We start from the raw sequence: 13,844 nt of genomic DNA, 5'->3' as shown, positions 1-13,844 counted from the left end.
CAACTAATCATCAGTTTGAATACACAAACATTTAAAATATAGTTTACGCAAATTACATGTAAATTTTCTGGCTAAATTTGCTTTTACATTTCTCACTACAAATATAGCTACATACTGCAGGACAAAAAAAACTGCTATTATTTTTAAAAAACAAAAAAATTAGGGGGTTTTCTGAGCCTTGTTTCTTCCATTGTATCAAAGAAATATATAAAATGTTCATTTTTAAAGAAGAAAAAAGAGAAAAAAAGTATAAACTTTTCTCCCCTAGGAAACTTTTGTTATCAAATTAGTCATATATTGTTAAGTTAATGCCATCAGCAATTTCCACCCAATTTTGCCTTCATGGACTTCAAACTGAAGATCTGCTTCTGCTACAAGAAGCTTCTATTCTTTCCTGCCTTTATTTATTTGTTTTGGTATGAGTAGTTTCAAACATAAGTCAATCTCTTCCACATGAAGGGGATGGAAGATTTAAAAGAGAGAGAAGAGTGACAACCAAAACTATCACCCAAAGGAACAGCATCACATTCCACAGCCTGGGCCTGGACCAAAGACCTAGTGCTGGTAACATTTTAAAATCTCTTTCTAGAACTGCCTGAGAGTGCTGCTTGCTTTATGAGCCAGTTCAACTCAGTAAAACTGCCAGCATCCCTCACCTTACTGCTTTTAGATCCTGGATCTAAGATACAGGCACACCTCGCAGACATTTCGGGTCTAGTTTCAGACCACTGCAATAAAATGAGTTACTCAAATTTTTGGTTTGCCGGTGCATAAAAAAAATTATGTTCACACCACTCTGTAGTCTATTAAGCGTACAACAGTATTATATCTAAAAAATGTACACACTTTAGTTGAAAATATTTTATTGCTAAAACATGCTAACCATCATCTGAGCCTGTTAGACAAATGGTGCGAACAGACTTTCTCAACGCAGGCTGCCAAAAACCTTCAATTTGTAAAAAACTCAATATCTGCAAAGTGCAATAAATCAAATAAAATGAGGTACACCTGCACAGTCCTCCTTCAGTATTTGTGGGGGCACTGGTTCCAGGACCTCCACAGATACCAAAATCCGAGGGTGCTAAAGTCCCTTATATAAAATGATGTGGAAAATTGTATACAGTCGGCCCATCAAAAAAACGCTGTTTCGATTCAAGGTTAATTGAATTTGTGGATGCAACGCCCATGGATATGGAGGGCCAACCACAGCTGCACAGTATAAACTGGCAAACAAAAAGACAAATCAAAAATGCAATTTTCAAATGACGTTGATGTAGCCTCCTTAGAATAAATGGGCGCCACTGCTGTGTGCTCTCCATCACCCTTCCCTGTCCTGAAGCCTGGTCACACAGGAGCATCCTCAACAGACTCTATTCCAAATCAACACTGTCCCAAGGGGGCGTCTAGGCACAGAAGTGGTTTTACCAACTCATGTCTACACTGGCTCCTTCCCCGCAACTGCAAGGTAGCAGCTGTGGGTCTTTCTCCACTTCATTTCCTCAGGGTCAATAGTAGAGAATTCGGGGTTTACTAAGTTTAGAGAATAATAAGATTTACGAACCACTGTTCTACATACAAGGTCAACAGGAAAGCAGCAAAGAAAGTACGTAATTCTTCATTTGTGAAAATGGCAGAGACCACTCGACAGCCGTACTGCACTACTTCAGTTTAAAGTAGTGATTTATAATAAGTTGATATGGTATGGCTCTCCACATAAAAGCTATCTTTTACTTTTTGGAGAATAAAAAATGCTTGCAATTTGATTTTTTAAAATATTTCAGTTAAAATATTTTATCAAAAATAGCTAATGCAAAGTATGCTAAGGGAAAAGATACAACAGTAATGTTAAAAGTATATATGTTTTTCTGTTTTGTTTTCTAGAAAGTCAGGTATATAAGTAAGGTACAAATCTCCAAATTTCTCCAGAAGTGGTTTAAAAGTCAGCTCTACAATGCATGCAGTAGCCAATTTCACAAAATTAAAGTGTGCCCTATTGTTTACAAATAGGTTCAAATGGGGAATTTAGCACAGATTTATCACTATCACTAGGAAAACTATTCAAAGCAATCAACAATCCCTCTGCAACACAGCTTCATAATGTCATCTTTGCATATAGAACTCCTTATTTAAAATCTTGAGTTCCAGATTATTTTTTACATTTCTCAATAGTTGTGGGGTATTTCATTTTTCGAATACTGATTCTATTGTTTCGAAAGAGTCATCCTCACCTTCTCTTTTCCATGAGGAAAAATCTATTTCATTCTACAGTACTATCTATTGGCATGACATTTTTCAAACCACAGAGTTACCTTTTCTTTTCTTTTTCTTTATATATATATTAGTTTTGGGTACACAGTACAATGGTTAGACATTTATAGAATTTATGAAGTGACACCCTCAATTACTCTAGTACCCATCTGGCACTACATACAGCCATTGTAATAGTATTGACTATATTCCCTGTGCTGTACTCTACATCCCTGTAACGGTTTTATAACTACTAATTTGTACTTCTTCATCTTTCATCCTTACTATCTTTTTATGTAAGTAAATAGACATAAATAAGAATACATTTAAGTAACGTCTGAATATAATTAAATGATCTGCTTTACTATTAAGTGTAGAATGCAGATGCAGAAAATTAAAACTTAAGCCAAGTAGCCGCCTTGATGAGCTGGAGGAGTCATGCTACTGTCCAGAGTTAAAGGACCTGCCACTTTTGCAGGGTGCTGAGCATCTGGTGTGAGAGCAGACGGAGCAAACAGCAAAGCCCTCAGTGGAAAGCCAGAGAGAACGGTGAGCGATTCAGCTCTGTCTCCGGCCCTGCAGAAGACTCTGCTCCCCGTGGGGCCATCCGGTGACAGAGCGGCAGGGCGGGTTCCAGGCTAGGGGTGCTGGCACGCACTACAGCCTGAAGAGGACATATGTAAATAGTAGTTGCCTCCACCTCCATCCCTTGTACCTACCTTTGTTCTCCTGAAGCACTAACAGCTACCTCCTTTTTGATCCCTAATTCGTTTTCCTCGCTCTTGGAGCTCAATAGCAAAGCCCTTCAGGATTCGGTTGTTTGTGCTTCTTAGGCCATACCCAGCTTTGCAGCATCCATTTTTGCTTCTCTGCAATCTTCAGCAATAGGGTTTGCCACAATGGACCTCCAGTGTTTTGAATGATGCTCTCAAAAGCTTCCGTGCTCACTACACTGAACTCTTAGACTCAAGCCCTTATTACTTAAAGGGAAAAATAAAAACGTTTATTGCAATGCCCCTTCTGACTCATAATCTCAGGTAGAACTCTCTGGCTGGAGTTACTCACCACTGCCCTACCGGGAAGAAGCTTCCCTAAGCAAGGCTGCCCTTTCCCAAGGAAGGTCTTCGCATCTCCTGCATCAGAAGCACGTGGCTTGGTTGATTAAAAACCCAGATACCTGAATTAAAATCTCCAGAGCTGGTGCCAGGGAACCTGCGTTTTTAATAAGCTGATTCTTAGGCCCACCAATATCGAAGACCTTCTAGAGGGTAGGGACAGAAGGTAAAAAAGGACACTGATTCTCAACTCAGCAGCAGAAGCACTACAGCACCTGTATGTCTCCCACGCTCAAAAGGTCGGACTAAAGAGGGTAGATGCTGAGCACAAGGAAGGGTGTATGTGTCTACACACACTGAGGACAATGACAGTGAGCAAAAGTGACATCCTTGTCCGGTGGGTTAGTGTAGCATTCTTGTGCATGCACGGTTAAACAGCACTCCAATTTCATAGCTTTAAAATTTTATATGTTAACAATCACACATGTACTATATAAATCATACTACTCAATATATTCATTCACAGAATAGCTTATGTTGTTAATTTTTAAAAAAAGAAAAAAGAAAAATGCTGGCACCATAGCCAAAAGTAATTAAAACATACCTTATCACATCAAATTAATTTTTAAGTTAGGAAAATTCAAGACCTAAGACTCTTGGTGTAACTCTTGGTGTAACTTTTATTTACCTGACTAGGAAAATAAAAATAACTGACAAGGAGAAGCAATGACTTTAAATTAGATTAAGTAAAATAGAGCTAATACTTTGCTCACTCATTGAATCTGAAAACACAGAGGTTAACAGGTCAGACTCTGGAGTCAGATTGCTGGGTTGAAATTTGAGATCTTTTACTCAAACAAGGTTCCTCCCTGAACCTCAGCTTCCTCTTCTACAAAAGGGAAATACAGCGAATCCTCAATTAATATCGTCAATAGATTCCACAACTTTAAACAAAAACGACATAAACGTAAACCAATTTTAGCATAGGCTCATTGATATAAACAAGAGTTAAGTTCCTAAGGCTTCTAGGCATCGCACGACTGAGGACTCACTATAATGTTAGCACTACCTCTGTCAGGATTCAATGAGACAATATATTAAAGTACTTAGAAAATTCCTGACGCACAGTAAACATTTTTAAAAGTTCATTCTTCTTCTTCTTTCTCTCCCTTCTCCACCCACTCCTCCCCCAAACTGAAAGAGAGCGAGTAAACATTAATAAAATGAAGGAGCATATGGCATAAAGACTGTCTGCTCCTTCTTCAGTATAAGAGGAAATGGTACAGATACGGGAAAGACGGCATTACCTAGGAGCATTCGGAGACGTAGGCTCTAAAAAACTGCTTTCATTTTTCTACATCAGTGCTTCACAGTCTACTGACTTAAAGCCTTTTCTTTTTTTTTTAAGAAATTAGTAACCAGACTCTGATGAAAAAGTGATCAACCTAGACAAATTATGCTGATCACAAAGTCCTCCATAACAAAAACAGAATTATTCATGTCTCTCTTGAGATTCTATATTAACTCCAAAATCAGCAAGCTTTCCAACCCTTCCCAACCTTACCAAGACCCAAATCTACAGAACCAAGTGAGGGGGAAGGACACAGCAGGCAAGAGGATGCTTTGGAGGAAGAAGGGTTGAGAAAGGATGTGGGTGAATATTGGCAATATTTACTTGGTGAGATACAGCTGTGTGATTGTGATAATGAGATTATGCCATCAATGGGACTATAATCGATGAGATAAAGAACTAGAATTTCTTTCCAGAAGGTAACAGTGTTCACTGAGCTGTATCATCCTTTCAGTTCCTCAGGAGTGGTCCAGAGTATCTGGTTTGTGGGCCAGAAGCAGATACAAAAAAGCCAAGGGGAACTGTCCAGAGTGGATGCTCTTTTCCCACAGCAGGGAAAACACTCTCTACTGCAGGACCACGCGTTACAGCCCGTAGCGCTCCTCCTAGCCTTGGCGAGACTGCAGAGAGAACGCAGAGCTCAGCCCTGACCCCCAACCCTGTCAGACAGGTAGACAGAATTCCCAAGAAAAGGGTCTGATTCACAGAAAGACTTCCTAACGGAAACTGTCCTGCACCTCACATAACTCAGACAGTTTCCAGTGCTTCCATGTGATCACCTTATTTCTCTCTATCTCCCCCTTTGCCATTTCTCACGTGTCAGTCATGTCCTCTCCCACCTTCTGTTTCCTCCCCTCATTCACCTTCTGTTTCACACACGGTGCATCGCTCCTTGCCCAGGCTCGGCTTCTCTCAGCTCACTCCACTCACCAAGGACTTAGAAACAGGCAGGAAGTACTAAGAAATTGAGCTGGAAGGTTGGTGGGTCTGTGACTGTGTGAATAAAGCATAACTGCCACCTTGAGAAAATGTCACTCAGAGCGGAATTCAAGGGGCAGAAAAGGAGAAGCGGTGCAGGAGTAGCAGCAGATACTGACCGCTCTCTGGGGTGGTCTTGCCAGCAGCTTCGGCTGACAGGTGGCTTAGAACTGCAGGACTGGTCCAGAGTAGAAAGCAGCCTAAAGGAGCAACAACCAAAGGTTTAGGGATATCTATAAATAAAATTTTGTTTTGAAAACCACATCTGGGTGGTGTGCCCTCTAATATGTAGAAGGTTTTCTTTTTTTTCACAATGAAGATATCAGAAAACTATCTTGGATTCATGAAGGTCACTTCCAAGTGGGGTGATGACTGGGGTGGGGTTGGGTAGCCTGGAATCTCTGAAGATAATGTTCCTTAGAAGAGCAGGTGCTGAGCTCTATTGTCCTGGAAATAGACACGTAAGAAGACCTTTAGCTTCCAAAAAACTCGGGGTGGCGGGGGAGGGGGGTGCGGGGCAGAAGAGGGACTACTTAGAAGTACAAAGGCAGAGATATAATCATGATCTTTGTTGCAAAAATTTCAAAGGAAAAATTGCCCAAACCCTGGAGGTAAAGTAGGGGGAAGGAGGGAAGAAGATGTCTGACATAATACTGGAGGAAGGGTGGCAGCGACAGAAAGAAAATGCTAAGATAGAGCAAAGTTCCCCAGGAAGTAAATAGAGGACCAATGCATTCGTAGCCATCCTCTGAGCCAGCATCCTCTCAGCGCCCTGGTTCACGCCAAGACAAAGGCTGCAGCAATCTGAGGTAGTAGGAAGATGGAATCTCGCCAGACTGGATTCCACTCCTTAAAGACATTGGTAAGACTTTAGGGACTTGCAGATACCCCCAGATTCATGAGAATGGGGTTATTCTGGACATATTACTAATCGGCTCGCATCCATGCAGACTGAGGGACTTTATATGGTCCCACGTGTTCAGCATTTGGGAGCAGGGAGGGGGCATCCTAGTTTCAGAGACAAGTTATTTTATATCGAGAGACGGGCTCTCATTTTAGAAAATTATAATGTATGGCTTTCCTAAGAAATTGAGAAAATAAAGGAATTTTGTTGCGTTTCTTTGAGGCTCAAGGGTAAAATCAACAACACAGAGGTATGTTTTCATATTGTTAATATCACAAGGACATCCTAAAACCTGACGTCTGCTCCATGTGATGTCCACACCATCCTATGGACTTGTCATTTGCTGGATCTGCCCTCCTATGAGCGTTCTGCACTTTAACAGTGTCCCAAATCACTGTCTTTTATCAAAAGAGTTTGACTGATATCAAAATATCAAGAACTACTTTAAACATCTTCTGACACCAGTGTGATGAAGTTTGTTAAAAAGATCTTAGTATACGACCTTCTTAAAGACATATATATATTTATATTCACAGCTTATACCTTATCAATAATCCATTTAACCTCCTCATTGAGATAAACTGTAAATCAGATAACTAGTTCTCCCCAATTAAGAAGTGTCTGCAATTATATTACGTGTACAACTATTAACAGAATGGAAGAATTCAAAACTTATTTCACAAATGTATAAACTGAGCAGCATAGTGACTCAAGAACATCCTCCAAGCTTCAAATGACTATGTTAAAGCCCACCTCATATACTGAAAATTCTATTTCACATCATTATGTGAAATATTTTAAGCAGAATAAAATGTTTAAAATTATTTGTAGCAAGTAGTTTGTATATAACAAACCTCTCTGAGTTTTTTACCCCAAAATATGTGATTGACCTCAGGACTAAAAGCACCCCAGTACTTTCACTCCAGCACAAGAGACACGGACAGACATCCCTTCAGTCTTATGCTCCTTAAAAAAGAATTTGGTGATAACCAGTAAATTTACTTCTTAATATGAGAGGGAAACAAACATGCTCAAGATCAGAAATAAGCCATGAGAGGTGAAATTTATAAATCTTTGCAGAGCCTCTCAGATATCACAGCAAGGCCTTGAATCTCAGAAGTTCATTCTAAATGCTTTTCTACAATGAAACTGACATACCTTTATTGGAAATATCTTTGAGCCAGAGTGAGGTAATTCGTAAAAATATTTTTATGACTAGCTAGAAATTAATAAAATTTGAAATGCATCATTATTGACTGTTTAGATTTAACTCTGAGATTTTAATATGAAAAGTAAGCTTCTCTAAAAGTGAGACCCATGTCTGAAACTTTTCTGGATATGCTACAGACATCGACCCAGTGCTCTATATTTTTTGGATACTCAATGCCTTGTCACAGAATAAAATCCCACGAGGCCCCACATGACCTGTAGTCAGTCGGTCAGCCCCTCTAACCTCAGCCCCTGTCACACCTTCCACTCTTCTGCTGGCTCAACAAGCCCCAGGCCCCTGACTTTCCTTTCTGTTCCTCCGAGGAGTCAAGCTGATTTCCATCTCTCCTTGGTCATTGCTGGCCGACTGAAATCAGTCAAGTGCTACTTGAAACCAGCTATTATTGAGCAATCACTCAAGGCACTGACTCTATCACCTCACTGCCGAGTCCAGATACCAGCTCTATCATTTACTAACTAGATGTCCTTGGAGAAGTACTTGTCCACCCATTCCTTTAATTTCTTCATTTGTAAAACGGGTAATGACACCTAAATAGTATAGGTATCTTAAAGATGCGTTAATAAAAATAAAGCACTTTGAAAATAGTAAATGATCAGTAAAAGTTAGCTATGATCTCATTTCTCCCCATGACTCTCTATTCTATAATCTGCTTAATTTTTATAGCACTTATAACTATTTAATATTCTTATTTCTTTAATTTTTGAAATGTCTGTTGCCCCACTAGAATGTAACCTCCAAAAGCACAAAGACTGACTTGTTCTCCACTCCAGTTCCCAGAACAAATTCCAGAAAATGGTAGGTGTTCCAGTTGTTTAATAAATCAATATCTTTAACTCTAAAGCTTTTTTAAAAAATTAATTTATTTATTTTTATTATGGTGACATTGGTTAACAAAATCCAGTTAGTTTCAGGCGTACAATTTAACACTAAGGCATATATATATTGCATTGTGTGTTCACCGCCCATAGTTAGATGTCTTTCTGTCACCCCATATTTGACCCCTTTTACCCCATCTACTTGCCTTTATAACTCTCGTTTAGCAATTCCAGACATTAGTCTAAGAACATCATTCAATTTTAAGTTAACTAAATCAACTGTTTGGGGAGTGCATACAAAATATTTTGGAGTACACATTTTTTTAAATAAACAACTCCATCTTAAAATTTTACTACTTTGAGAAACCACTTTAAGCAAACAACTCTTTTTGAGGAAAACAATAAAGATATTGGAATAGAATAAAGTCTCGATGCCCATATGTTCTAAGCAATTTCGTAATATAAAACATAAGTTCTGATTTCAAGTCTAAAAAAGCATATTTTGTCCTAAATATTTAAACATCGAAGGATAAACTGGAAAAGGATAAAGAGCCACTGGAGGGGACAGACACACGAACCCATGCTTTCTGAGATCTGAGTTAGGGGAACTTATGTAGACTGACTGCAGTCTAAGGCTGATAGTCTTGAAGCCCCGTAAGCCCCAGGAGGGAGGAGCGCCTGGGCTCACACAGAGGCCTACGGTTCAACCTGGATGCAATGGAATCTTCCTTAAGGTAATAACCCTTTATGGCAGGATGTACCCATGGTCACGAGAGAGCAAATGCTTTCATATAGCACTTGTCATCTCTTCTCACAACTGTTTCCATAGACTTTTAGCCGGTATGCCTGTGTCTAATTCCTGCTCTGTCACATCCAGCGCCCTCGCTGGTCCCAGAATTCTCATTATACCAAAGATCAAATCATGTCACTCATCTTCCATCTGGCCCTAGCCTCCCCTTTCATCGTCTTACCACACCGCTCTCCCCGACATACCCAAACCAGCCAATTCCCAAACATGTCATGAACACCCCTTCCCTGTCACTTTGCTCATGCTCTAACCCGGGCATGAAAGCTCTCCTGCTCTGAATGAACGGCTCGTACCCACATCTGCACGAGGCCCAGCTCAAGCCTCATGTCCAGGAACCTCTCTACCAGCTCGCAAGGCAGAAGTAACTGTTTCTTGCTCACTGTCCTCAAAGCACTTAGCACACTCTCAGTTCTTGTGTAGGTATCCCAAAAGAGACTGCATGCCTCATCAGTCTTTATAATCTCAGGAGCGCGACACAGAGACTGGCACTAGTAGACATTCAATACACATGTATGGGATTTAACTTAATATATTTACGCAAAACATACAGCGCAACTTTAAACCATTACTAGTTCCCTAGACACACACATCCCTTTTGAGAGTCCTGGAAATCCAAAGTAGTGGATTTGCATATTCCAAATCAAAACTCCATTTCCTTTTTGAGTCGCTTAAGTCCCTGCTTCTTGTTGAATCCAGGAATCATCTCATTGTCCAACCTCCACCTGAAACTTTACAGTTGGTTCTAATCACCTTCTTTTGGAATTACAGTCACCAAAATACCTGCAACGTCAATATAAATATTTCAAGTTACAAAACAAAATACCAACTCTTATTAATCTGCTGTGGGAGGGTAGGCTTGCCCCCACTGTACTGCAGCACAGACAGAAAAGGGCCCAGCACAGACCTCCTCCACGCCTCTCTCCTCTGGGGGTTATGCTGAAGCACACCTGCAGGAGAAAAGAACTCAAAGGCATTCCTCTTGTCCTTCACTGCGAGGATCTAACGGAACAATTTTATTGCCACTCTCTAAGATGGGCTCCAAGAAACCACCTCGAAAAGAATCTAATTTTGTGAATACTTACTTACCATAAGAATAAAATTTAAACTGGCATCTGCCTACCAGTTATTTTAAGAAGATGACTGGTGACTGATGACTTTAATTCAAGTTCAACAAGAGGGAATACAATGCCTTCTGGAATGCTTATCTATGTGTCTGGTTTTCTGCCTGTTTCTCACTCATGAAATAATGGGCCAAAATCACAAAATGACACAAAAGCACCTGATAGTAGTATAGGTAGTAATAGTCTAAGGGATCAGTGGAAAGGTATGCTGTAAGAAATGTATTACTAATAATAAAGTAACAAAGATAGTGATTCCTGCTTTTGTATATAAATTAGACAGAGTCAAGTGTACTCCTATGATAATACCACTCACTTTTCAGAGTTACAGCACTCTGAATATACATACCATTGTGCGTTTTTGGTTTTTTGTGAGCTTTTTTTTTTTTTTTTTTTTGAGCATATGAACTTGTCAACACATCATTTGTGGCTCAGAATAAAAGGTTGTGAGCCAGTCATCAGTGGCTCCCAGACTTTGGAATTTCAAAGCTCATTAAAAGATCTTGCAAGAAAGAATTAGGAAGGCTTGCAGCAGACACTTAAGTTCTCCTAGAAAATTTTTATGGTAGATAAATTCTCTCAAACAATTCAGACTTTGACCATTATTAATGAAGCAAAATTAGAATTCTGGTAGTCTGAAACCCCAAGGCAGTTCGAAAGAAAGTTACCACTTGAATCACAGCAGGCATCACCCCTTCTCCTCCGTCTGATGCCTCCACTTTAGTGGGTACTCCCTTTGCTTCCTACCATGGCTGAGCTGGGCAATGCAGCTGCCACACCCACAAGCTGCTGGTCATCTTGAGACCTTAGGCTGTCTAACCAGATCAGGGCAACAGTCAATCAACTACAGCAATTTGGAATCTTTAAGATTGCCAAAATATTTCTTTTTGGTTAATATGACAGGTCACCAATGCTTACGAGTTTACCAATTCTGCTAAAATGAAAAAATATATATGAACAACTGAAATATTTACAAATCAAATGATATCGATAGCACATCTAGAATTTCAAAATGGTAGAGGGGAAACAAGGGTATAGATAAGATAAGATTGGCCATGTGCTGATAAATTTTGAAGATGGAGAATGGGTACATGGGAGTTCAATATATTGTTGTATTATACTACTTTTGTATTTGTTTGAAATTTGCCAAAATTAAAAGTAAAAAATAAGCATGAAGTCAAGTTTAAAAGAAAACTATTAAAATGCAATCTACACAGTGCATAGCAATGACTAAATATATTCTTACTTCCTCATGTGTTGTAGTCCCACAGTACAAAAGCAGATCAAGTCTCAGAGGCATTTATCTTGGCCCCTTTACTAAAGCAGCTTGATTACAGAGATGTCATTAAGGTTTTTGTTAAAGTCAAAAAAAAAGGAAATTAAGGCACCTTTTGAAATTCAACACAGGTTGCAAAACACAAAAGATGCAAGCTTTACTAGTTTTTTGTCTATCCAATTCAAGAGAAGCTTTGTAAAGATTTCTGCTATGCAAAAACAGGCAAAACACAACAAAATAAAAAATGCTCTAAATTTGCCATACGCATAGAGGAAGACACATTAGCAGGTAAAGCTAATCCTTCAAAAGAAGGCAGCATAGCAACAGTGGGTAACGAAAAAGGCGGCTTACAGTCATTTAGCTTTTGAACTTTTGACCTCCTCCCAAAATGTCACGAAAGAATTTCTAAACCTTGAGACTAGAAAGAATGCTTTCTTGAAATCGTTTCATAAAACACTATTTACTATATATGCGTTTAGCGACCGGGCCCAAGGTACAAAACTAAAAAGTATGTTCTAAAAGAGATGCAAACTGGATTAAGAAAAATATGTCCAAATTAGTGCAATAACAAACAGCTAGTCTAGAACCACTGGAAGTGCGCGCCTATCGAGCCCTCTTCTCCAGTACACTGTTTTCTCTTTTGTTGAGGATCAGACTTTCTTCTGTCCTCCTCCTGTCCCTTCTTTCCTTCAACGCACAAAATGACCTGAAGTGCTCCAGGCAGGATATTTAAAACGAAATCTACAGCTCTGCTTTGCACAGAAACGCCGCCTTAAAACTCAACTAGCACCAGAGCGCCAGACGCGTCCGCCCTGGAAAGGACGTCCGGGGATGGCCGCGCACCTGAACCGCCAGCTGCCGCCGCTTCCCGCGGTAGAGCCCGTTGCCACCTGATGCTACCTGAATCCTCTCTTTCGACTTCTCTCCGGCTCGCACGCATTGCCCCGGCCCGAGCAATGCGCAAAAGATGAGACTCGCAGACCCCGAAGCTGCCGCGAACCCGCCGAGCCTCCCACGCCGCCGCCGCCGCCGCCTACCTGGCCAGCCCCCGGCGCCGCCCCGCCAGGGCGCGCCGCCCGCGCCGCCAAGGAGGCTCTGCTGGCCGGCCGGGAGGCGTGTGGGGAAAGGTACAAATCCCCATTTTAGGTGCCAGGAAGTTCCCCAGTCTCGCGCTCGCACAGGGCCACCGGCCCCTCCCCCGGCCGCGGCGCGGAGGTGGAGGGAGGCGCGCAGCGCCCGGGGGAGCGGCCCGTCCCCTCCGCGGTGCCCGCCGCGGGCTCGGCGCGGGGCAGGGGTCCCGCGGCGGCCGGACTCACCCAGGCAGCGGATGTAAAAGCCCGAGGGCGGCCGCAGCGCCCGGCGCGTCCAGCCCTCGCGCAGCACCTCCAGATGCTCCTCCTTGCCCTGGATCAGCAGGACCTGCTCGTCGATCCAGCCCAGGAAGAAGGTCTCGGCCACCGCGGCCGTGACCTTCTTGTTCCAGAAGTGCTGCATGTTCTCGGCTTTGAAGTCGGCGAAGATCTCATAGCCGATGTGGTGCCGGGCAAGCTGCCGAGCCTGGGTCGGGGGCGCAGGCTGGGCGGCCCTGGACTTCTCTCCCGCTGACCCCTCGGCCGGGCCCAAGATGATGGCCAGAGAGTGAGGCGCGATCTGAAGAAACTTCTCCATCTTCAGAGGCATCGACGTCGGCCGAGGGACCCCGCTCACCGCAGCCGCCGCCACCGGTCGTTGCAGGGCACTGTCGCGGGAATGTTGCTGTGCGACAAGCAGGGAGCATTAGTGCACCCCCCACGGCGGGGGCTCACCGCACCCCCACACACACACACCCTGCGCCCCAACCGCCCGGGACGCAACGCGCTGCTTCTGGGCGCAGCCTGCGGACAGGCGCAGGGCTCGCCAAGAGGGGAAGCGAAAGGTGCGCGCAGCCAGCTCCCACCCAGGTCTGGCGCGCGTTACCTGCAGCTCCGGGCCACGCTCCGGGCACCACTCATTTTCCTGCGGCGGAACCCTCGCCTCCGTCGGCGCACAGCGGCCCTGGCAAGGGGCGGAGACGCGGGAGGA

General features: G+C 42.4%; 1 protein-coding gene across 5 annotated transcripts in view; it reads right to left on the bottom strand.

The window, feature by feature from the left end:
- STOX2 (storkhead box 2) overlaps positions 1–13,495 on the bottom strand; it is a 195,298-nt gene extending 181,803 nt beyond the window's left edge. For 3 of the 5 annotated variants that reach the window (XR_005657253.1, XM_039882623.1, XM_039882624.1), the window contains exon 1: positions 13,100–13,495. Coding sequence is in view for 3 of the 5 variants with exons in the window: in XM_039882623.1 (XP_039738557.1) it covers positions 13,100–13,463 (364 nt within the window). In the remaining 2 variants the exon portion in view is untranslated. Of the gene's footprint in view, positions 1–12,683; positions 12,772–12,820; positions 12,837–13,099 lie in introns of those variants that run through there. The other 2 variants (XM_039882629.1, XM_039882626.1) reach the window with 2 other exon arrangements.
- Positions 13,496–13,844: the final 349 nt, after the last annotated feature.

The sequence above is a fragment of the Pteropus medius genome, unplaced genomic scaffold, assembly GCF_902729225.1.
Source record: "Pteropus medius unplaced genomic scaffold, Ma_sr-lr_union100, whole genome shotgun sequence".
NCBI classification, from domain to species: domain Eukaryota; kingdom Metazoa; phylum Chordata; class Mammalia; order Chiroptera; family Pteropodidae; genus Pteropus; species Pteropus medius.
The sequence above is the reverse complement of the archived record's forward strand: the minus strand, read 5'-3'. Positions and strand labels throughout refer to the sequence as shown.